The following is a 26,563-nucleotide window of genomic DNA, read 5'->3' on the forward strand; positions in this document are numbered from 1 at the left end:
TTGATTAGTTGTAGAATTTTGGAACACGTATTATGTTCGACTATAATGACTTTTCTGGTGACTAGAAATCTACTCTGTAGGCATCAGCATGGGTTTCGAAAAAGGAGATCGTGTGAAACCCAGCTCGCGCTATTCGTCCACGAGACTCAGAGGGTCATAGACACGGGTTCACAGGTAGACGCCGTGTTTCTTGACTCCCGCAAGGCTTTCGATACAGTTCCCCACAGTCGTTTAATGAACAAAGTAAGAGCATATGGACTATCAGACCAATTGTGTGATTGGATTGAGGAGTTCCTAGATAACAGAACGCAGCATGTCATTCTCAATGTAGAGAAGTCTTTCGAAGTAAGAGTGATTTCAGCTGTGCCGCAGGGGAGTGTCGTAGGACCGTTGCTATTCACAATATACATAAATGACCTTGTGGGTGACATCGGAAGTTCACTGAGGCTTTTTGCGGATGATGCTGTGGTATATCGAGAGGTTGTAACAATGGAAAATTGTACTGAAATGCAGGAGGATCTGCAGCGAGTTGACGCATGTTGCAGGGAATGGCAATTGAATCTCAATGTAGACAAGTGTAATGTGCTGCGAATACATAGAAAGAAAGATCCCTTATCATTTAGCTACAATATAGCAGGTCAGCAACTGGAAGCAGTTAATTCCATAAATTATCTGGGAGTACGCATTAGGAGTGATTTAAAATGGAATGATCATATAAAGTTGATCGTCGGTAAAGCAGATAACAGACTGAGATTAATTGGAAGAATCCTAAGGAAATGCAATCCGAAAACAAAGGAAGTAGGATACAGTGCACTTGTTCGCCCACTGCTTGAATGCTGCTCAGCAGTGTGGAATCCGTACCGGATAGGGTTGATAGAAGAGATAGAGAAGATCCAACGGAGAGCAGCGCTCTTCGTTACAGGATCATTTAGTAATCGCGAAAGCGTTACGGAGATGACAGATAAACTCCAGTGGGAGACTCTGTAGGAGAGACGCTCAGTAGCTCGGTACGGGCTTTTGCTGAAGTTTCGAGAATATACCTTCACCCAGGAGTCAAGTAGTATATTGCTCCCTCCTACGTATATCTCGCGAAGAGACCATGAGGATAAAATCAGAGAGATTAGAGCCAACACAGAAGCATACCGACAATCCTTCTTTCCACGAACAATACGAGACTGGAATAGAAGGGAGAACCGATAGAGGTACTCAAGGTACCCTCCGCCACACACCGTCAGGTGGCTTGCGGAGTATGGATGTAGAATTATTCTTTATATATTCTTCGAAAATGTAGTTATTATGTTAATTAAATGTTGCTGTTTCAATGAAATTGTCTATATGTGGCGTAATATTGATAAAACAGTGAAAACAATTTAGCAGCGCTATGGAAATTCTAAGCCACACACGGTCGATGTCTTACGAACACATTAAAACACAACCAAATTCACATTGACAATTATTCGTGAAAATAGATATCCTTTTAGCTGTCTCTTTACATTGCAGCGTGCTAGGTCAAATATAATTGTTTGTAATGAAAGTCCTGCTGGTTTAATCTTAGAACAGGCCAGGGCTAAATTCCACACAGTACCTTATAATGAGTGGCAAATTCGTCATTAAACTGCCTGGTGCAGGTTCCAGCTTTGCCAGAAGAAAAATTAAGTAGTTTGCGCTGACAGTAACGCGCCTGTAAAACAATAATGCAAATTGTAAATGTGCCGCCTCATGGCGGCGGACTGCAACACTCCAACGACGCTGTCTTCGTTCCGCTGCTGACAATGCTATAATTATGAAAACTGGGATTATTTGTCAGAAGTTCAACACGTCTGTAAATAAAATTCAACTCAAACTTAACTTAGTCCCTCACTTAAAACTTCCGGGCTGATAGGCCGTGGTCGAAGTATTATACTTCGACCACGGCTTATCAGCCCGGAAGTTTTAAGTGAAGACAATACCGGCCGTGAAAGTTTACATTGTATGATTAACTTAGTCCCTATTTGATACCATCTCAGTAAATTGCGTTACATTACAGACATGGATAAGCTGCATACGTAATAAAGCTTCGGAACACAACTACAGACAGAGACAGAGAGAGAGGGGGGCAGTGGGAGAGAGAGAGAAGAGAGAGAGAGAGAGAGAGAGAGAGAGAGAGAGAGAGTTGGGGGAGGGGGGAGGAGGAGAGAACCTTACATATATAACTCGTTTGAAGACCGCAGATGAACACTTATCAGTACAATGACATCGTTTATTTTTAAATACTCCATTATTGTCTTTGTTTTTTAAACTACTGATTTCTGTAATTGTTCGCACAAAACATTGTCTTTAAGCATTTCATAGTCACACGACCATTTTTTATAGTTTTTGTTCGACTCACTCAACTTGCAAAAAAATATTGTTATTATTATGTATTGGAATGAGGACGCTATAACTACACAGAAAATTTAGAGAACCAGCATATGAAGCTGACTGCAGAACGAATCTGTTGCCGCCAACGTTCATTGCGTGTAAGCACACCAAAAAGATAAGAGAAATTATGGTTCATACGGAGGCATATAGAAAGTCGTTTTTCCCTCACTCTGACGGCGAATGGAACAGAAAGGAGAAGGCACCATCAGCATGCACCGTACAGTGGGTGCGGTGTATCATTGACTGTAATATGTAGTGCGATATGTTGGCCACGACTTGCCATAACTGCGGTCATTTTTCTGTTATACTTGTCTTTCATGATCTTGTTCATCCTTGCTAACTTTTTTTTTTTCATTTTTCCTTCGTTCCTCTCAGTAACAGTAATGATCTAAAAAAACCTTATCATTTGATTTTCGTCCCATTAATTATATCCCATCTGTATCTTCATTACATTCCTCAGTGCTTTTGCCGATATTCAGGTTGAACAACACTGGTTACAAGTTACTTCCCTGAAGTACTGACGAACTCTTTTCTGTATGTAAGCGTCTTTTACTTCACCATTTGCGTATACGATGTCGTTTTGTTTTTATACAATTCATATAGTGTGTATTGTGTGTATTGAACCAGGGACCTAGAAACGACGTAGAGGCTTCGTCCCGCCGTAGCCCTCAGCGGTTCACAACCCGGCAATAGGCCACAGCAGTCCCCCCCCCCCCCCCCCCCCCGCCGCCGCCCCACTATGAACCCAGGGTTACTGTGCGGTTCGGTCCCCAGTGGACCTCCCTTCCCTCTCCCTCCCCCACCCCCACCCCCATCCGGGAACGTCTCATACTAGACGAGTGTAACCCCAAATTTCTAGGTGGTAGTGTAATGGTGGTGTATGCGTACGTGGAAACGGTGTTTGCGCAGCACTCGCGGACAAAGTGTAACTGAGGCGGAATAAGGGGAACCAGCCCGCATTCGCCAAGGTAGATGGAAAACCGCCTTATAAAACCATTAACAGGCTGGCCGGCACACCGGACCTCGACACTAATACCCCGGCCAAATTCGTGCCGGGGACCGGCATGCCTTCCCGCTCGGGAAGCTGCGCTTAATACCGCGCGGCTAGCTGGGCGGGCATTCATACAGTAATCGTCTGTCTCCTAAATCTAGACCACTATTAGACATAATCATCATTAACATCTTCGAGTCGTTTTTTAGAACTGGGGATCCAATGAAGAAAATTTTTTTTATGCCCAGAACCTTGGGCAAAACCTGTCATAGAATACAGACAGCTTACGCTCTGCCTACGTTCAGTCTGAAAAGGAACTGGCCTTGTTTTTTTTCTTCTTTGGTTTGATGCTTATTCGATAATACATTAATCTTGTCTATGTTTTCAACTCAGGGTGCGACTATCTTCTTATTGTAGAGTTGACAAATGCCACTTTCACCTCTACAATTAAGCGCGCAGATGCCATGGTTTCGATAATAACAGTTGTTACGTGAAGTACTACTGCTGTCTGCATAAATGACGAAGAAATCTGTCCCACCATACACATGGAATTTATAAACATACTTAACGCAAGGTCACAGGTAAAACAAAAAAGTTGTTTTCCTGGTTTTCTGGAAGGCAGTGCAGCATGATGGATTCAAGTATTGGTGTTAGTTTAACGCAGAGACATTGTGTATGTGTGACTAAGGTCATCTGAAGAGTTTTTTTTTTCGCACAGATACTCGTGTATGGTTAACAAACTACTTGCAGGCTGTAGGAAAAAAGAAGTAACGACGACTCCAGGTAGGTAATAACTGTCCTGCTCGTAGGGTTTTTCCGTCTGACTGATGCTCCGCGTTACTTTGTCTTCGAAGAATTTAAAAAAGGTAAGCTACAGCGAGCATGACACCCTCACTGCAATAACGCGGTTCGCACCTGGAGTGCGCCAAATGGTAACGCTGTTGTTCAGGCATTACGTGCTGCTCCGAGGACTTGCTCACTCAGGTTTCAAGGAGCAGTGACATGGAGAGGATTATGCTGTACCTATTGTTGTGTGACCATTCTGTTGCATGTGAGCGTCACGTGTCCCAGTTTATTACTACTGACAGGGACGCGTGTCTGGTGTATGTGGCAGGCTACGGGAATACGACGCCGCAGACGACGGCGGGCAAGGCGGTGGTGATCCTGTACGGCTTCCTGGGCTGCTCGGGCGGCATCCTCTTCTTCAACCTGTTCCTGGAGCGCATCATCACGCTGCTCGCCTGCGGGCTGCGCGCGCTCCACCTGCGCCGTCTGCGCAGGCGAGTCGCCGCCGGTCGGCTCGCCCAGCGGAGGATCTCGGGCGCCACCATGGCCGCCACCAGGTATACACTACCAGTTAACACTCTCACTGTGGCCGAGAGGTTCTAGGCGCTTTAGTCCGGAACCACGGGGCTGCTACGGTCGCAGGTTCGAATCCTGCCTCGGGCATAGATGTGTGTGATGCCCTTAGGTTAGTTAGGTTTACGTAGTTCTAAGTATAGGGGACTGATGACCTCAGGTGTTAAGTCCCATAGTGCTTATGGCATTTTGAAAAATTTTTTGAACTTTCACTGTCCGCAGCTCGTGGTCTAGTGGCTAGCGTTCCTGCCTCTGGATCACGGGGTCCCGGGTTTGATTCCTGGCTGGGTTCGAGATTGTCTCTGGCCGGTGACTGGGTGTTTATATAGTCCTCATCATTTCATCATCATCATTCGTGACAGTGGCTAGATGGGACTGCAGGAAAATTAGATTGTGTAAAAATTGGGACTTTGTATGGGTGCAGATGACCACAAACCTCATCTGTCACCTGCACTTCTATACGCGTATACATTTATCAGCCAAAACATTATGATCACATATTTCACAGTGTGTTGGCTCACCTTTGGGACTCAACAGCGAAACGATACTGCGTGACATGTATTCGACAAGTCCTTGGAAGGTTTCCACAGCTATGTGGCACCAGATGCCAACGCACAGACCACGTAATTTCCATAAATTAAGAGTCGGTGGTTGCGGGCGCTGAACTGGCACAGTGTAGCGGCACACGTGTGGTCTGTCGGTTCATATCGGGAGAATTTGGTGCCAAGGCATTGACATCAGTTCAGTGTCATCGATGCCTACAAGAAAGACGGGCCGTGGCACATACGTCGCAGCACGTGACACTGCAGGTCTTACGAGTGTCAGCAGCCATCTCCAGCAAGGATCAGTGACTATTCCAGACGAGTTTACTAATACTTAATGGCTCGTTCAAATGGATGCATGTTCTCGAGCAATACCACATGACAAAGTTAAGATCTACAGCGGGTACATTTTCGTTGACATATTCATTTCTTGTGGGCCCTGCATGGAGCCAAACAATGGCGGACAAGGTTACTAGAGTGATGTCAGAATTTCGCTGCAGGGCCCTTATTTCTCATAGATGCCGACTGTCATGCACATCAAACGACTGAAGTAAGATTGTGGCCTTCAGACACAGACTGTTATCTTGCTGGAAGATTTCGTCGCCGTGGGTTCAAATGGTTCAAATGGCTCTGAGCACTATGGGACTGAACATCTTAGGTCATCAGTCCCCTAGAACTTAGAACTACTTAAACCTAACTAACCTAAGGACATCACACACATCCATGCCCGAGGCAGGATTCGAACCTGCGACCGTAGCGGTCACGCGGTTCCAAACTGAAGCGCTTAGAACCGCACGGCCACACCGGCCGGCCGTCGCCGTGGGGAAAGACATCATATATGAAGGGATGCAGGTGGTCTGCAATAATTTTCACATACCCCATAGCTGCTATGTTACATTAGAATTCTACAACAAGCCCCACGCAAGCTTAGCATATCATAACACTGCACATTTCATCCGTGTTGCAATGTTTCTATCGAGCAGCTGTTTACCAGGATGGCGGCGTATCCGGACGTAATTATAGAGGTAATGTAACATGAAAGTAAATTATCTGACAAGGCACCAGGTTTCCATTGATTCACAGTGAAATTTTGCTAACCCCATCCCCATTGCAAATGTAATTGGCAAGGTCGTTTGGTCAACATGTAAACACATACGGATCGTCTGTTCCGGAATCCAACCTTCAGCTATATGGCTGAATGGTGAACCTTCGAATATCTTGTGACTGCACTAGAATGGCGCTCTGTCGTCATATCCGTCACAAATCGACGCCTATCTGTAAACAGAGTGGGAAAGCCTCCGTTCTGCAGGTTCTGTGATGAGACGTGGACATATACAACATTTTGTAGCCTACCCGTGGTTTCACTACTTTTCAATCGCCTTTCATTGATCCTCACAACTTTTGCACGTAAAGAGCCAACCAGCTTCGTCATTTCCGAGAAGCCTGTCCCCAGTCGCTGGGCCGTACAGTTTGCCCTCTGTCAAAGTTGCTTATGTCAGGGATTTCCCACATGCCCACTTAGTCGGTACAATGAATTCCCGTTCATGTCTGCTCTGCTTATACACTTCACTTACCGACGGGGGCGCCCTGCCTACTCGTCACCACCAGTTTCGTCCAAAGACAAGACTAGGCCAGCTTGCAAACCTCCCAGAAAGTAACAGCATGGCGCTGGTCGGGCGAGGTATTAACTATTTAAGTTACTGTAGCTTGGGGACAGTTTGGGGCAGTGGAAAGAGTAGAGAATGGGTTGTGGGGTCTATCACCTACGCATAATTTTTTTTATTTTCAAGTTTTTCCATTACGTACATTGCAAATAAATCGAAACATTGTAGAACAAGCGGAATTTATTAATACACTCCTGGAAATGGAAAAAAGAACACATTGACACCGGTGTGTCAGACCCACCATACTTGCTCCGGACACTGCGAGAGGGCTGTACAAGCAATGATCACACGCACGGCACAGCGGACACACCAGGAACCGCGGTGTTGGCCGTCGAATGGCGCTAGCTGCGCAGCATTTGTGCACCGCCGCCGTCAGTGTCAGCCAGTTTGCCGTGGCATACGGAGCTCCATCGCAGTCTTTAACACTGGTAGCATGCCGCGACAGCGTGGACGTGAACCGTATGTGCAGTTGACGGACTTTGAGCGAGGGCGTATAGTGGGCATGCGGGAGGCCGGGTGGACGTATCGCCGAATTGCTCAACACGTGGGGCGTGAGGTCTCCACAGTACATCGATGTTGTCGCCAGTGGTCGGCGGAAGGTGCACGTGCCCGCCGACCTGGGACCGGACCGCAGCGACGCACGGATGCACGCCAAGACCGTAGGATCCTACGCAGTGCCGTAGGGGACCGCACCGCCACTTCCCAGCAAATTAGGGACACTGTTGCTCCTGGGGTATCGGCGAGGACCATTCGCAACCGTCTCCATGAAGCTGGGCTACGGTCCCGCACACCGTTAGGCCGTCTTCCGCTCACGCCCCAACATCGTGCAGCCCGCCTCCAGTGGTGTCGCGACAGGCGTGAATGGAGGGACGAATGGAGACGTGTCGTCTTCAGCGATGAGAGTCGCTTCTGCCTTGGTGCCAATGATGGTCGTATGCGTGTTTGGCGCCGTGCAGGTGAGCGCCACAATCAGGACTGCATACGACCGAGGCACACAGGGCCAACACCCGGCATCATGGTGTGGGGAGCGATCTCCTACACTGGCCGTACACCACTGGTGATCGTCGAGGGGACACTGAATAGTGCACGGTACATCCAAACCGTCATCGAACCCATCGTTCTACCATTCCTAGACCGGCAAGGGAACTTGCTGTTCCAACAGGACAATGCACGTCCGCATGTATCCCGTGCCACCCAACGTGCTCTAGAAGGTGTAAGTCAACTACCCTGGCCAGCAAGATCTCCGGATCTGTCCCCCACTGAGCATGTTTGGGACTGGATGAAGCGTCGTCTCACGCGGTCTGCACGTCCAGCACGAACGCTGGTCCAACTGAGGCGCCAGGTGGAAATGGCATGGCAAGCCGTTCCACAGGACTACATCCAGCATCTCTACGATCGTCTCCATGGGAGAATAGCAGCCTGCATTGCTGCGAAAGGTGGATATACACTGTACTAGTGCCGACATTGTGCATGCTCTGTTGCCTGTGTCTATGTGCCTGTGGTTCTGTCAGTGTGATCATGTGATGTATCTGACCCCAGGAATGTGTCAATAAAGTTTCCCCTTCCTGGGACAATGAATTCACGGTGTTCTTATTTCAATTTCCAGGAGTGTATTTTCATGTTGTTGTGGTCTTCAGTCCGAAGACTGGTCTGATGCAGCTCTCCATGCTACTCTAACCTGTGCAAGCCTCTTCATCTCCGTATAACAACTGCAACCTACATCCTTCCGAAGCTGCGATACAATAGAGATGCATACCCTCTGGGAAAAATTACAGCTGTAGTTTCCCCTTGCTTTCAGCGTTCGCAGTACCAGCACGGCAAGGCTGTTTTGGTTGATGTTACAAGGTCAGATCAGCAAATGATCCAGACCGTTGCCTATGCAACTTCTGGAAAGGCTCTTCAGGAACCAGACCTTTGTCTGGCCACTCAACAGATACCTCTTCGTTGTGGTTGTCTCTATGTTACGAATATCTGTATCGTTGAGGTACGTGAGCCACCCAGCCAACGGCAAGGTCCATGGTTCATAGAAGTTATGAAAAGAATTTTTTTGATTTTTGTGATGAAGCCCTCGTTACTTGCATTGCAAATAATGGGAGATAAAGCTCAACACTCCGCTTTTAGTAATATTTTCTAACAGTCACGAAAAGGAATTTTCTCACTCATGTGATGAAACCCTCCATGCAGGAGAACAAATTTCTTCTGCTAATTTAACGGTGGGAAATACAAAAAAAAAAATGCACAATTACACGTCTAGATTTTTCACGACGAAGGAGGTTACTCATCTGGCAGTCATCCCAAATGCACTTCACTAGTCGATTTATGAGATGTTTATTTCAATCGTCACATAAACAATTCGATCATAAAGCTTCAAAACGGCTCTAATCGAGTGAGAAAAGGAAATCTCACCCCAAGAATGGAGTATCAAAATAAATTGTAGCGTGTATCACCAGCTATCATAGCGAATATTTGCCGAAACGATGCGTTACGCTTGGTTTCCTGCCAAACTGTGTGATGAGAGAGACCCTTCCATGAATTTAAACCAAGTCTGTTTTTCTATATAAACTTTAAAACAACCATGTAATTGTGAAAGTGCGGCTTCTGTAACGTGTGCAGGGTGCCAAAGGAATAACCGTTTTCCCTGTTTTTACTATGACTATCACCCCAATTCGTGTAAGTCATAAACTGTAAAATAATACATGCATCTTATTTCATAAATGAGGTTCTCGTGTAAGCCTTACAATCCTATCCTGGACAATTAATTTATAATCCCGGATTTTCCGTTGCCTTCCCTTTTCATGACTTTCATGACAATAATAATAAATTCAGATCTTGGAGAATTTTTCACTCTATTCGCAGTGTAAGTAATATAAAAATTGAAATGCATTTTTTATAGGACTCGAACCCACGACAGTGCTCAAGCACATACAGTGCAAGCTGTTACTGATCTGTTTGACTAATGGGGCTGCTAGGTGCTACACCACATACTGCACTCCCCTGACTTAAGCCCACGCAAGTTCAATTCGATTTCTAAAGTGAAGGAAACACTTCACGGCGTTCACTTCACAACTGCTAAGAATTCGTCGGGGAATAGACCGCGCCGCTCTGTCAACACACCTAGCACTGCTAAGAGTATCCTAGGATTTCCACATCGCTGGCAACGGGTTATGCACAATGCTGGTGACTACTTTGAATGTCAGTAAAACTTTGAAACACGTATCTATTTTGTACGAGATGTAAGCAAATATTTGCCACTACTAAATTCCCAACCCTCGTAAATACTGAAAATAAAAATAATTCAGCATAGAGACCTATATATACACTCCTGGAAATTGAAATAAGAACACCGTGAATTCATTGTCCCAGGAAGGGGAAACTTTATTGACACATTCCTGGGGTCAGATACATCACATGATCACACTGACAGAACCACAGGCACATAGACACAGGCAACAGAGCATGCACAATGTCGGCACTAGTACAGTGTATATCCACCTTTCGCAGCAATGCAGGCTGCTATTCTCCCATGGAGACGATCGTAGAGATGCTGGATGTAGTCCTGTGGAACGGCTTGCCATGCCATTTCCACCTGGCGCCTCAGTTGGACCAGCGTTCGTGCTGGACGTGCAGACCGCGTGAGACGACGCTTCATCCAGTCCCAAACATGCTCAGTGGGGGACAGATCCGGAGATCTTGCTGGCCAGGGTAGTTGACTTACACCTTCTAGAGCACGTTGGGTGGCACGGGATACATGCGGACGTGCATTGTCCTGTTGGAACAGCAAGTTCCCTTGCCGGTCTAGGAATGGTAGAACGATGGGTTCGATGACGGTTTGGATGTACCGTGCACTATTCAGTGTCCCCTCGACGATCACCAGTGGTGTACGGCCAGTGTAGGAGATCGCTCCCCACACCATGATGCCGGGTGTTGGCCCTGTGTGCCTCGGTCGTATGCAGTCCTGATTGTGGCGCTCACCTGCACGGCGGTGTCCCTAATTTGCTGGGAAGTGGCGGTGCGGTCCCCTACGGCACTGCGTAGGATCCTACGGTCTTGGCGTGCATCCGTGCGTCGCTGCGGTCCGGTCCCAGGTCGACGGGCACGTGCACCTTCCGCCGACCACTGGCGACAACATCGATGTACTGTGGAGACCCCACGCCCCACGTGTTGAGCAATTCGGCGGTACGTCCACCCGGCCTCCCGCATGCCCACTATACGCCCTCTCTCAAAGTGCGTCAACTGCACATACGGTTCACGTTCACGCTGTCGCGGCATGCTACCAGTGTTAAAGACTGCGATGGAGCTCCGTATGCCACGGCAAACTGGCTGACACTGACGGCGGCGGTGCACAAATGCTGCGCAGCTAGCGCCATTCGACGGCCAACACCGCGGTTCCTGGTGTGTCCGCTGTGCCGTGCGTGTGATCATTGCTTGTACAGCCCTCTCGCAGTGTCCGGAGCAAGTATGGTGGGTCTAACACACCGGTGTCAATGTGTTCTTTTTTTCCATTTCTAGGAATATATATATATATATATATATATATATATATATATATATATATATATATATATAATTCGGTATAGAGACCTATATATATATATATATATAGGTTTCTATGCTGAATTATTTTTATTTTCAGTATTTACGAGGGTTGGAAATTTAGTAGTGGCAAGTATTTGCTTACATCTCGCACAAAATAGATACGTGTTTCAAAGTTTTACTGACATTCAAAGTAGTCACCAGCATTGTGCATAACCCGTTGCCAGCGATGTAGAAATCCTAGGATACTCTTAGCAGTTCTAAGTGTGTTGACAGAGATGCGCGGTTTATTGCCCGACGAATTCTTAGCAGTTGTGAAGTGAATGCCGTGAAGTGTTTCCTTCACTTTAGAAATATAGTCGAATTTGCGTGGGCTTAAGTCAGGGGAGTGCAGTATGTGGTGTAGCACCTAGCAGCCCCATCAGTCAAACAGATCAGTAACAGCTTGCACTGTATGTGCTTGAGCACTGTCCTGCAAAATGATGGTCAGATCCTGCAGAAAGTGTCATCACTTCTGCCTATAAGCTGGACGTAAGTTGTATTCCAAAAATGAACAGCATAGAGGCAGAAGTGATGACACTTTCTGCAGGGCCTGACCATCATTTTGCAGGACAGTGTTCAAGCACGTACAGAGCAACGTGTTACTGATTTGTCTGACTGATGGGGCTGCTAATTGCAATACCACCAACCGCACTCCCCTGATTTAAGTCCTTGTAAGTTGAACTCCATTTCTAAACTGAAGGAAACACTTCACGACATTCGCTTCAGAGCTGCTACAACTTCGTCGGGCAATACACCGCGCCGCTCGAACTGTCAACATAACTGGCATTGCTAAGAGTATCCTACGACTTCCACATCACTGGCAACGGATTATACACAATGCTGGTGACTACTCTGAAGGTGAGTAAAACTTTGAAACACGTATCTATTTTGTACGAGCTGTAAATAAATAGTTGCCACTATTAAAGACACAGCCCTGGTAAATGTATCAGCTTCCATCTGCCCACGATGCCTCCCCCCGCCTATCACTGTGCTGGTCCCTCACACAGATATGGTACTTGGTTGGTTTTTTATTTCATTGTTTTATTTTTTATATTTTTATTTTCACTTTTCTTCATTATATTTTTTTTTTATTTTTATGAAAATAAAATTGGATACACACAATTTCCACAATTCCGGAACTCAAAACAAAACCAATTTTTCGTCTAGGAAGAACACAATGAAGGAAGGTTCCAGAACAAGGAAAAAGAAAAAAAGACAAACAAACAAAGCTATCCAACAGCTTGACGATGAAAGACAAAATTCCACATATTTGCAAATTAAGCGCGATATCACAAAAGCGTCTGCCACTTCCAATGAGCATGGTCGGGATCGTTGTCACACCCGACTATATAGTGGGCGTACTGTCAGAGGAACCATACGATCGAATTAGCCTTCGTCCGAGGAAAAATTGGAAAGTATGGACAGGGAAAAAGTTCTGCCGGGAAAGCCGCTTCAGCTGATCGGGTAAGGAAAGCCAGGTTGGTTGGTTGGTTTGTGGGACTGAAGGGACCAGACTGCTAGGGCCATCCGTCCTTTTTTCCAAAAATTTCAAACACCTACAAAGAATAAAAACGAACAATGGAGATGACAAGAGACGACACAGGACAAGAAAGACACAGACAGAGACCAGACAAAAGGAAGTAAAATCACACAGAGTGTGACAGTGGTTGGCCGACCATAGAGTGTCTTCGTCCGATCCTCGGATTATCCCTCTGTACTCGTTCCACTGCGCTAGCTGCTGCTTGTAAGACACGATAACTCAAGTAGTCAGTACCTCACCCGACCAGCGCAAAAGTGCTATTTTTTTCTAAATGCTTTCCCAGCAGGCACTCACGCTTCCGTCACTTTCATTTCTGGCCAAGTCCTGCCTTTTCCATATATCTGGATGAAATCGGTGATGACAGGGAGGCGCTGTCCCGTTGTGAGTCATCACGAGCCCGAAACGCCAATAGGCACCATTGAATCGCGAGTTTGGTAGTAGTCTTAATATCTTGGCTTATCAGTGTATTACTACACAAGTCATTGTACAGTACATGGCAGAGGGTACTTCCCATTTACGAGCCATTGGTTTCTTCCCGTTTCATTCACACGTGTGAAGCGCCGGAAGACTTATTGCTTGAGCGCGTGTGTACCCGCTGTAGTTAGTCTGATCTTGTCTGCCCAGTCCCCACGGGAACGGTAAGTGGTGGTGGTGGTGGTGGTTAGTGTTTAACGTCCCGTCGACAACGAGGTCATTAGAGACGGAGCGCAAGCTCGGGTTAGGGAAGGATTGGGAAGGAAATCGGCCGTGCCCTTTCAAAGGAACCATCCCGGCATTTGCCTGAAACGATTTAGGGAAATCACGGAAAACCTAAATCAGGATGGCCGGAGACGGGATTGAACCGTCGTCCTCCCGAATGCTAGTCCAGTGTGCTAACCACTGCGCCACCTCGCTCGGTGGAACGGTAAGTAAGCGACCTGAATGACAACCCTTAGGATCATCATTCAATACTGGTTTTTGATCCATTTCGTACCTAGACTTTCGCTATAGTAACTGGCATTTTCAGACTTCTCCAGTATCACTTTTTTCAGCATCTACTAGACAGTCCCGCACGGGTTAAGCAAACTGTGATCATTTGTGCTGCCCTTCTTTGTAGGCGTTCGATATATCTATTACTTCTACACTACCGGAAATGAAAGTTCATCACTCTCAAGGACTGTAGTCAGTGGCATCAGTGGTTCGGAGGGACTGCTGCGTTACTGATTCATTTGTCACGATTGTCGGCGATCAGGTGGCACTGTGGAGGCCTGTCCGTGTGCCCTCTGTTTTCACTCTGCAGGAAGTAACTGTAAACTCAGTTTAAAGGTGAACCACTCTCCAACAACGAGTACGTACTCACTGTTGGAGGACTTCAGCCAATTAAACAGGGCCGCAGTGTTGTCTTGTGGGAACATGGGTGGAGGTATCGCCAGCTGGCTGCACTTGTTGGGCACAGTGAGTCGGTGGAGTGTCGCTACTTTCAGCAATGGTCTGTGAAAAATCCCACACCCGTAGGCCAGGTTCTGGATGTCTGAGCAGTACAGACGAAAATGAAGTTCACCACATTGTGAGAGGAGCAGTGGCCGACCGAACACCATCCAGGGAATAAATCTGGACACATGTCGCACCCGATATGTCAGCAAGGGCAGTTGGGAACCGTCTGCTTGCAATAGGTCTATGATAAGCTGTGCTTCTGCTCAGAGAGCGACTGATACCGGGGCACCGCCAAGCATGGCTACTCTGGTGTCGTGAAAGAGTCGGCGGTGAGTGGAATGCCACCCAGCTGTCTTCTCCAACGAGAGCAAGTTCTGTCTGTATGTGAGTGATGGATGTACACGTGTAAGGTATAGACCTTGTGAGAGACCTATTCCAAACTGCTTCCGCCCATGACACACACATCCCATCCCAGGCTCCATGGTGTTTGTGTCGAGGAAGGAAGATGAGAGGGCCATCAGTTACAATTCGCTGTCACATCTGCTGCTTTTGCAGGATGATCTAAGTGGTGCTCGCTACTTGACACAGGCTGTTATACCCGTGCAACTGCCATTTATTCGACAGGAAAGTGTTGAGCTTATTCAGCAGGACAATGCACGTCCACATACGGCTGCTGTGACGTAACGTCCTCTTCGTGTTCGGCTTAGAATAACTGTCCTGGCCAACAACATTATCAGATCTCTCTACAATGGGATACGAAAGGGGCATGGTGTAGTGGCATCTTGCTCGTTCTGTAGATCTAGCAAGTACCATGCCCAAATTACAACAAAAGAGGTCACATGCTTGGAAGAGTCTATCGCAGGATACCATTCGACAGCTTTACCACCATTTGCATGAGAGAATACACCTCTGCGTTGCCACCAGAGTTGACTACGCTGTCTATCGACGTGACTGCTTGGGCCCCCTTTACTGTGACGTGTTTCATTTGGTCTAAATTTGTTATCACACACTTCTTCAATGATGCACTATATGGACTGCATGTCGCATCACTCGTCAATAAAAATGGCCTGGTCCTTGACAATGTTGCCATTTTTTCTGGCTTCGATTCGACAAGGCAATAAATACGCGCTTTTAGCGCATGACAATTTTGGTGAAAAATTCCCGGAAGCAGCTGTACTTCATTGTAATACATTTGTCGAATTATTGCGTAGTTTTGAGAGACAAGCGTATTGTTAGATGGCGTATGAACTGAAAGACCACATAGACTAAATGAACAAAAGTTATTTGATATTTCTGGATCGAAGCAGCAGAACCCAGCAAAATCATTACCCAGGTTAGCGCAAGAAAATGATAACGGGCTAGCAACCGCGCACAAAGCGGTTACGCGAAGATTGAAATACTGAAATTGTTCCTTTGTAAAGAAGCTGCAGTGCACGAACTGAAAGATGTGGGTAATGAAGAGCGAATCCGTTACTGCACCTTTCCGAACGCCCTGCTTACTATTATTATTATTATTTTGAATCAATAGTCTTCTGACTGGCTTGATGCGGCCCGCCACGAATACCTCTCCTGTGCTAACCTCTTCATCTCAGAGTAGCACTTGCAACCTACGTCCTCAATTATTTGCTGGATGTATTCCAATCTCTGTCTTCCTCTACCGTTTATGCCCTCTACGGCTCTCTCTAGTACCATGAAAGTCAATCCCTGACGTCTTAACAGATGTCCTATCATTCTGTCCCTTCTTGTCAGTGTTTTCCAGATATTCATTTCCTCTCCGATTCTGCTCAGAACCTCCTCATTCCTTACCTTATCAGTCCACCAAATTTTCAACATTCGTCTGTACCAACACATCTGAGATGCTTCGATTCTCTTCTGTTCCGGTATTCCCACAGTCCACGTTTCACTACCATACAATGCTGTGTTCCAAATGTACATTGGCAGAAATATCTTCCTCAAATTAAGGCCTATGTTTGATACTAGTAGACTTCTCTTGACCAGGAATGCCCATTATGCCAGTGATAATCTGCTTTTGATGTCCTTTCTCCGTCCGTCATTGGTATTTTGTTGCATAGGTAGCAGAATTCCTTAAATTCATCTACTTCGTGACCATCTGTCCTGATGTTAAGTTTCTCGCTGCTCTTATTTCTGCTACTTCTCATTTCTATTGTCTTTCTTCGATTTAATCTCAAGCCATACTGTGTACTCACTGTTCACACCATTCAGCGTAGCCTGTAATTCTTTTTCACTTTCCTCAGGATAGCAATGTCACCAACGAATCGTATCATTGATATCCTTTCACTTGAATTTTAATTCCACTCCTGAATCTTTATTTTAATTCCATCATTGCTTCCTCGATGTACAGATTGAACAGTAGAGACGGAAGACTACACCCCTGTCTTACACCCTTTTTAATCCGAAAACTTCGTTCTTGCTCGTCCACTCTTATTCCTCCTGGCTCTTGTACATATTTTATATTACTCGTCTCTCCCTATAGTTTACCTCCATTTTCCTCTGAATTTCAAACATCTTGAACCATTGCACATTGTCGAACGCCTTTTCCAGGTCGACAAATCCTATGAACGTATCTTGTTTTTTTTCTATAGTCTTGCTTCCATTATCAACTGCAAAGTCAGAACTATCTCTCTGGTGCCTTTACCTTTCCTAAAGCCGAACTGATCGTCATCTAACACATCTTCAATTTTCGTTCCCATTCTTGAGGATGTGAACACATATAAATCACTCATCTTTTCAGTAGCGCGACAATTGAAACTGTGGCAGTTCTCGTAGACTTATCTTTGCAAAGGATCGATTGAAAATGGATTTAGGGATTTGGGGTTTTGTTTTGCTTCCCATAGTGTCAGTCACTGAGTCATGCATCACCAGTGGACCAGAGGGCCTAACGTAGCAGCTCGTGCCTACCTGCCAATGTCGACAGGCTGTGCTAAAAGCGCACCCGCCACAGTGTCGAGGTACCCACACCTGGGGATTAATTCTCTTTCCTCGCCTCAAGTCTCTTAGTTGTTGTACACAATAACACTAAGAACGTATGATTCATGTCAGGCTGGTATAGTAGCTTGAGTCTAGCAATTTATTAACCAATGCACAGTGTGCATTTCGAGCGCGCCGTTCTGTAGTTGACCATCACATCACTTTGTCCACCCATTTCATGAGTGGTTTTCTATGGAAATCTCAGACTGTGGCCGCGTTTTGCGACTTGGGGGAAGCCTACGATACCTTCTGAAGGACTGGTATCCTCCGTACTCTCTACATGTGGAGATTCCGAGGCCGATTTCCCCATTTCCTTGAGGAAGACCGAGTTTTAGAAGCATGTGGGGTTCTGCCTTGTCGGACACCTTTACCCAGGAAAACGGTGTGCCTCAGAGTTCCGCCTTGAGCTTCGTCCTCTTTGCTATCGCCATTAACCCTATTATGGCCTGCCTCCCGCCGAGCATCTCCGGCTCCCTTTTCGTTGACAATTTTGCCATCTACTGCAGTTCTCCACTGACCTGACTGATTTAGCGGCGTCTTCAGTGATGTATCGATCGTCTTTAATCATGGAGCATCGACAATGGTTTTCGTTTTTCCACCGACAAAACCGTTTGTATGAATTTCTGACGGCGCAATTGGTTTCTTCCACTGTCTTTACATTTTGGGCCTGTTGCCTTTCCGTTCCTTGAAACTGTGAAATTCCTGAAGCTCATATTCACTGTCCTGCGCGTCCTCAGTGGTACTTTCTGGGGAGCAGATCGAAATACCTGAAATGCCTGGGCTAAAAGGACAGAGCGGATTAGGTTGTGGAAAGGGGTCAAAATGAGTTCCTGTCAGTTACACTCAATATACGAACTTTATTTATCAACACACAATATTACAACAAGGACGCAAAACACTCAAAACTTTAACCGAACTCCTCTGATTAACTTTAGATCGGCTGAAGACCACATTGAGAATCCAAGAGTGAAGGCTTGAGCAAAGTTGAAATACACGGTTCTTCTGGAGGCTTCACTCAAGAATATTTTCTAAATCTTCAATCTAATCGGCTGAAGGCCCTAGAAATTTAATTTTAATCGAACTAGGCTGGAGGTCGTACATTAAGCAATAAGAAGAGTTTCAATCAAAAGGCAGAAGGCCTTACCTTAAAACATTTCATCCAAATTGGGCTGAAGGCCCCATTCAAAATCATAAGAGTCTTATGCCTTAAGGTCCAGAGAAGAAGATTAATTTAAGAGGTATTCAAACTCGCCTGATGACCGCTCACCAACAAATAATTCAACAGCTTAAGCCCTAGAAGTTTCAATTTTAAACGGCACAAGACTGTATCTTAAAACATTTCATATAAAATAAAGAATAACAACCTCATGCCTTAAGGGCAAGACAAGGACATTAATTTAAGAGATACTAATGCTCGGCTGAAGGCCACATATCAACAAAATATGTTTAATGGCTTAAGGCTTAGAAAGAGTTTGAATATAAAAGGTAGAAGGCCTTACCTTATAACCTCTCCAGTAAAATGCGGCTGAAGGCCCCATATAAAAATATAACAATCTCATGTCTTAAGGGCAAGACAAGAACATTATTTTAAGAGATATTGATACTCAGCTGAAGGCCACACATCAACCAAATAACTAAAATCCAAATAGGGAAATTACTACATGACACACAAGGGTCGGCCTGGGATTGTTAACACTAACTCCCATTTAGGTGAGACAGGCAGCCTGTCCAACGACTTCTTAATCTGGAGGCCACCCAACCAACAGACAGTGGACCGACCAATCAACCAAATCATTTCTGCTCCACGCAACAAACAAAACAACACGATTTCAATACGTAACACACATTATATTGGCGCCCACAACGACCAACAACACCTCAACTGTGGAACTACACGCCACGCTGGACAGCAACAACACGACGAGGAAAATACACTGCCTAAAATTACGTCAGTGACCAGGGTAGGTAACCGGAACGTCAACGGCCACAAGGCAGAAGATGCCGCTGGTGATCTTCCATAAAAGGGAATAAATTAAGTTAAATTTCACAGGAAGAAGTATGGGATCTTAGCCAACACACACGTTGTTGCTCGCGGGAATGTCACAAAAGCGACATCCAGGATCAAACGAAGAAATGTAAACATTTAAGGCTCGATAGTAAGTTAAGTGAAGACTCAACCTTCATGTCCAAGATCGGTGGGCGACGAACTTCGTAGCACTCGCACTCCAACCGCGCGTGCACGCAGCCAGTGGCTCTAGCCCGACTCCGCACGATAGGGGCTTGCTTGCTGCTCCACGCCAACCGACCGGCTAGACTGCTGGTCCGTCCGCGACTGATGCTCCGTGCCCGACTGCACTGCTGGTGCGTCTCCAACTCACAGACTTCCTTCGGACGGACGAAGTCCCGGAGACACTGGCTCGCACCCAACCATGCAGAGGGAACACAACCGACATCTCTGCACAGTAAGTAACCGACCCAAATTCACGTCGTCGATGAGACGACCGACTGAACGACAAACCAACGGTCGTCCCCACTGGTACTGGCTGTGAGGATCTCACTGGGGCTCCGTGCCCGACTGGAATGGTGCTGCGTCGCGACTGTCCTGCTGGTGCTTCTCCCACTGACACCCAGACACACGACGGCCCAGAAATACTATCCGTGGCCCATAAATAGTACGACAGTGCACTTATCGATACGCGCTGCTGCTGCCGCTCACGGGCAAGTAAGGCAGGAAGTTAGCGACGCCAGTAAATGAAATAAGAATAAGAGGTGGCATTACCGAAATAGAAGATGACAAACAATAAATAGCATGAACACGAGCCGTGCACGTCTCACCAACCTTCTCCGTTTACAACACTGGCCATTAAAATTGCTACACCAAGAAGAAATGCAGATGATAAACGGGTATTCATTGGACAAATATATTACACTAGAACTGGCATGTGATTACATTTTCATGCAATTTGGGTGCATAGATCCTGAGAAATCAGTGCCCAGAACAACCACCTCTGGCCGGAGTAACGGCCTTGTTACGCCTGGGAATTGAGTCAAACAGAGCTTGGATGGAGTGTACAGGTACAGCCGCTCATGCAGCTTCAACACGATACCTCAGTTCATCAACAGTAGTGACTAGCGTATTGTGACGAGCCAGTTGCTCGGCCACCATTGGCCATACGTTTTCAGTTGGTGAGAGATCTGGAGAATGTGCTGGCCAGGGCAGGAGTTGAACGTTTTCTATATCCAGAAAGGTCCGAACAGGACCTGCAACATGCGATCGTTTATTATCCTGTTGAAATGTAGGGTTTCGGAGGGATCGAATGAAGGGTAGAGCCACGGGTCGTAACACATCTGAAACGTAACGTCCACTGTTCAAAGGGCCGTCAATACGAACAAGAGGTGACCGAGACGTGTAAATAATGGCACCCCATACCATCACGCCGGGTGATATGCCAGTATGGCGATGACGAATACACGCTTCCAATGTGCGTTCACAGCGATGTCGGCAAACACGGATGCGACCATCATGATGCTGTAAAGAGAACCTGGATTCATCCGAAAAAATGACGTTTTGCCATTCGTGCACCCAGGTTCGCCGTTGAGTACACCATCGCAGGCGCTCCTGCCTGTGATGCAGCGTCAAGGGTCACCGCAGCCATGGTCTCCGAGCTGATAGTCCGTGCTGCTGCAAACGTCGCTGAACCGCGCAGATGGTTGTTGTCTTGAAAAGACGATAAGATGCCTGTCATCTCGACTGCTAGTGATACGAGGCCGTTGGGATCCAGTACGGCATTCCGTATTACCCTCCTGAACCCACCGATTCCATATTCTGCTAACAGTCATTGGATCTCGACGAACGCGAGCAACAATGTCGCGATACGATAAATCGCAATAGCGATAGGCTACAATCCGACCTTTATCAAAGTCGGGAACGTGATGGTACGCATTTCTCCTCCTTACACGAGGCATCACAACAACGTTTCACCAGGCAACGCCGGTCAACTGCTGTTTGTGTATGAGAAATCGGTTGGAAACTTTCCCCATGTCAGTACGTTGTAGGTGTCGCCACCGGCGCCAACCTTGTGTGAATGCTCTGAAAAGCTAATCATTTGCATGTCACAGCATCTTCTTCCTGTCGGTTAAATTTCGCGTCTGTAGCACGTCATCTTCGTGGTGTAGCAATTTTAATGGCCAGTAGTGTAATCAGTCCCTTGTCCATTCGTAACTAGACTATGGCTGCTTCGTTTATGCATCTGCACATCCGTCCCTGTTACGCCATCTCAATACTATCCACCGTCGCCTTTTACACTAGCCCAGTTGAGGGTCTGTGTGCAAAAGTTGGCGAACTACCGCTGTCCTACCGCCGTTACTTTCTCCTCAGCAGGTATGCATGCCGTTTGTCTGCAATGCGTGGCCACCCATCCTACGCCTCCTTCTTGGATGACTCCTTTGGTCGCCAGTAAGGGGCGAGTTCGGCTCTTGCTCCAGCAGCTTCACGCCTACCTGCAACTTTCGCGGTGGGTGTAAGCCCTTCACCACCTTGCCTTCGTGTGGCGGCCCGTGTTCACCTTGGCCTTCATTCGCTTCCTAAGGACACTGCTCCACCCTCGCTCTACCGCCTTCAGTTTCACGACCTTCGCACGCAACTTCGCGATAGTACCTTTGTGCACATTATTGGTTCTCGGACTGACCGTGGCGTTGGGTGTGCCTTCGTCATTGGCACCGACGTTTTCTGGTATCGGCTTCCGGTACACTGCTCGGTATTTACAGAAGAGCTCTTGGCCCTGTATCAGGCCACGCAGTACGTCCGGCGATACAGTTTTTCAATTGTGTCATCTGCTCCGGCTCTCTGAGTGCCCTTGAAAGCCTCTGTGTGCTGCACAACGCTAATCCCTTTGTGTGACGTGTCCGGGAAAGCTGTCACTTGCTCACTATTGATGGAACACTGTGATGTTTCAGTGGGATCCTGGTCACGTCGGTCTGACAGGAAAGGAGGCAGCTGACGCTGCTGCCAAGGCTGCAGTCGTCGTACCTCAGCCCGCTAGCTCTTTCGTTCCCTCCGATGATCTCTGTGTTGCCGTCTGTCAGCAAGTGATGTCACTCTGGCACCACCACTGGTTCTCTCTTCATGGGAATAAACTCCGGGCTATTAAGCCTCTCCCAGCGGCTTGGACGACCTCCTCTCGGCCCGCTCGCAGCGAGGAGATCATTTTAGCTGCATTGCGCGTCGGTCACTGTCTTTTTAGCCATCGCCATTAGTTAAGTGTTGCTTCCCCACCACTTTGTACTCATTGCGATCAACCTTTGATAGCCCGCCATTTCCTGACGGAATGCCCTTTTTGTACCCATCTACGTTCTCGTTTGTGTTTGCCATCTGAATTATTGGGCCGTGTTAGTGAACGACGCTCGGGCTGTCGGCGCGTTTTTATTTTTATACGTCGTAGCAATATGGCGAAGGCCATTTAAGTTTTAGTTCAGATCCTCCGTTTCTCTATGGCGTATTTTACAGACCTTTCTCCACGTCCCTGTTTTTTAGCTGCCTTCTCTTCCGTCGACTGGGATTAACGTGTAGTCGTTCTTAACTCCTCTCTTTCTCTTCGTGTTCTACATTTCTGACTGGGTGCACTCTAAAACAAAACAAACAAATTAAGAATAAACGTAATATCTTCGTGTGGGTTTCCTAGGAGGTGGTCGATAGTCAGCGGTAATCGTAAGAAAAGTAAGTAGCACGAAATGGTATGGAGGTGGTTGGAGAATGGAAAAGTGCGACAACTAGAAAATAAACTGCACTAAAGCTTTGATTTATTAACACAGAAATTTAGATATCTTACAACTGGAAAATTCACAGTTAAGCATAACCCTTGAAAGGCATGAGAGATGTTAATTAAAAACGACAAAGATCGCCCTTCTTTACAGGCTCAAAATAAATTTATGGATGAAGCAGTTGCTAAAAAATTGTTAATCGCCCTAGGCCGTTGCTCATTAACAGATAACTCAAGAATATTAATTGTCTATACTTAGCAATTGCACGAACGGCTCAAGATCCAGTGATACGTTTTATGTAGCTGCGGTACAAGTCTTTAACTTAGCGTTACAGGTCGCAATCAAACAAATATTACTCGCAGCAACAGGAGAAACAGCTTAACGCGCAGTGATATGCGTCTACCATGACGAAGTCATTTCAAGTAACACAAATTTACATAAATCTTCATTAAGGATCTTATTTCCTCAACCATAAGACCAGTTTACCGGTAACACCGACCAAACTTAAATAGCCAGAATTACACTTCAATGAATCTTAATAACATTTACGATAAATACAGGGGTAAAAAAATTAGTGGCCAGCAGCTACGTAACAACTTCATAGTTGATGAAGCTGCTTCAGGATTTACAGAAATTGGTAACAGTTCTGGAGGATCTTAAGCTTAACCGAAGAGCTTTACAGCACAATAGCCGGGCAAAACATCAGGTTAAACTTACCCTAAAAGCCGCCTCTAGTCAGTGTCGGTTAGAGTTACTCAAGCGGGATTTACAAGAAATCAGCTGCATTAAAATATCTACCAATGTTATTCCGCTTGTATATTTCGTCGGCTGTTGCCACTGTTTATTTTCCTGTAACCTCTGATATTAAGCATTTCGCTTGATTTGGTGTTTTATGTGTTAATTGCTGACATTTGAAACACCAAAGCAGTCCATGCGTTTAATTCCAGAGGTAACAGGAAAATAAACAGCGGCAATAGCTGACCAGATTTACACACAGAACCAGCTAAGCACTGTGGGCAACAACGTCAAGTACACACATTACAAGATACCTATCACAAAGGCAGCTAGTTCGGAAAATAGCAAACAACAACTAATGGGGACTTGACGTAATCAGGCTGGCCAGCTGCCATACCAAACTCGATACTTCTACCAGAGGCGTATTGGAAAATCGTTTGGCAAATGTCACCAGATCGACCAAAGCATACAATGAGATACCTGATAAATAATGGAAATAAATAATGGCTAATCTGCCCTGTAACACAAATACAGGCAAAAATACCGCTGCTCTAGTTAAATACGAGGTTGGAACTTATAGAGTGGTAACTATTTATTCACAACCGATTCAAAAGAGTTACATGTCTTCACCTGTTACTGTTCTTCAAAGTAGCCACTGACGTTGTGTAGAACCCGTTGTCAGCGATGTGGAAGGCGTAGTATACCGTTATCAGCGCCTGTTCTGTTGATGTTGCGAATGGAGCGGTCTACTGCCTGTCGAATCTCTGGAAAAGCTCTGAAGGGAATGCCACGAAGTTATTCCTTCATCTTCGGAATCAAATCAAAGTCACAAGGACTTAGGTCCGGGGAGTATGGTGGCTGGTACAGTAGTTCCCAGTCCCATCGACCGAACAGAGCAGCCGCGCTTTGTCATGCAAAATGATGGGTGGGTTGCGCAGAAAGTGTCGCCGCTTCTTTCGCAAAGCTGGTCGCAGGTGATGCTCCAAAAACGAATAGTAATACTGTGCATTGACAGTCTGCCGAGGAGGAACGTAATGCGTTAGGATAACACCATCACAGTCATACACTAGAATCTCCATAGCTTCTATCATACTGGGGCTCTGACGCACTTTCGACCTTCGCGGCGACCCGTAATGACGCCAATCGTTGGATTGGCGTTTCAGTTTTGGCTCGTATGATGTGGCCCATGTCTCATCCATTGTTACGATACGGCGTAAGAAAGCCACTCCTTCATCTGCATCTACATCGATACTCCGCAAGCCACCTGACGGGGTGTGGCGGAGGGTACCTTGAGTACCTCTATCGGTTCTCCCTTCTGTTCCAGTACCGTATTGTCCAAGTGCGTCTGAGCAGCGTCGTTACGTGCCAATTTCTGCATTTCCGTCGATTGATGCGGAATCCATCGGGATGCAATTTTCCGCATGCCCAGGAATTCCTTCAGGATGCGAAGCACAGTCGTCTGGGCTAATCCGGTTTCGTGGACGAACTCACGAATCGTATGGCGTCGATCACCGTCCACTAACGCGGTAACAGCATGCACTTCTTCTTCAGAGACGCTAGGACGACCTGCCGCAGTTTGCCGACCTCCGTTGAAGGCTTTTACCCAACGTGCCGTTGTTCTGTACGGCAATGCCGATTCCCTGCACGCCTCTTGAAGACCTTGATGACACTGTCGTGCTGTACGACCTCTGGCACATTCAGTCTTGATCCAACTCCGTTGTTTCTGTTTCGGAAACATAGTTTCACCGTTACGTTGGACCGCTCGCTCGCAAGTGACTGTTTTTCCCGCCGGTGACGTGGTCGGGGAAATCCATTTGCTCGGAGGTAAGGTATGTATGTCAACAACGTGTGCTGTCGGCGACAATAGTAGATTCCATTGTATAGTGTCTCCACCGCAGTGTTGCCACTATTTAAGTTCCAACCTACGTATAAAACCATCGCATAAAATAAGTTTGACAAACAATGAAAACGTTAAACAGTATTTTAACAAAACACAGTAGGCCAAAGAATAAAGCGAATTGTGCAAGCGCCAAGCGCTAAACACTATTCTAATGAAATGGTAAAAAACCATTCATAAGTTAAAGCATTGAATAGACAGTATTTTCATACACAGCAAGGCACCAGATAGTATTTGAGGCCAGTAGTGTACAATTAAGATTAACAGTGAGTACCTTGAAAAATGTTTTAATGAAATACAAGGCACTTTAAAGGAGGCTGGCTAGCACTGTATAAAAAGAATCAGGGCGGAATGATATGGCAGAAAGCGCGCCTTGTGCACGATCAAGTCAGCCATGCTAGTCAGTGACATGGCGAGCAGGCAATGTAATTTGAAATTTAACACACGTTAGCCCGTAAGTTGCAAATACGTGTCCGGAATATTGGCCAGACACAGCTAAGTATCGAAACACAAACGAGAGCCTTTGGCTCACAACAGCGGGCTGGAAGAACGACGCACGTATCAAGTAGGCCCAAAACGAACCAGGATGCAGTGGTTCAGGATGCAGTGGTTCAGGATGCAGGGGCTCGTACTTACGTTGGGAACAATGTTATTGCCTATTACAAAAGGCGCCACCATATAGTCCACAACACAGGCACA

General features: G+C 46.4%; 1 protein-coding gene across 1 annotated transcript in view; it reads left to right on the forward strand.

The window, feature by feature from the left end:
* Positions 1 to 26,563, forward strand: part of LOC126195548 (potassium channel subfamily K member 13-like) — a 444,121-nt gene that overhangs the window by 315,930 nt on the left and 101,628 nt on the right. Inside the window, exons 2-4 of the mRNA XM_049934172.1 lie at positions 4,506 to 4,681; positions 6,287 to 6,295; positions 19,664 to 19,683. Coding sequence (XP_049790129.1) covers positions 4,506 to 4,681; positions 6,287 to 6,295; positions 19,664 to 19,683 — 205 coding nt within the window. The remainder of the gene's footprint in view (positions 1 to 4,505; positions 4,682 to 6,286; positions 6,296 to 19,663; positions 19,684 to 26,563) is intronic.

The sequence above is a fragment of the Schistocerca nitens genome, chromosome 7 (assembly GCF_023898315.1).
Source record: "Schistocerca nitens isolate TAMUIC-IGC-003100 chromosome 7, iqSchNite1.1, whole genome shotgun sequence".
NCBI classification, from domain to species: Eukaryota; Metazoa; Arthropoda; class Insecta; order Orthoptera; family Acrididae; genus Schistocerca; species Schistocerca nitens.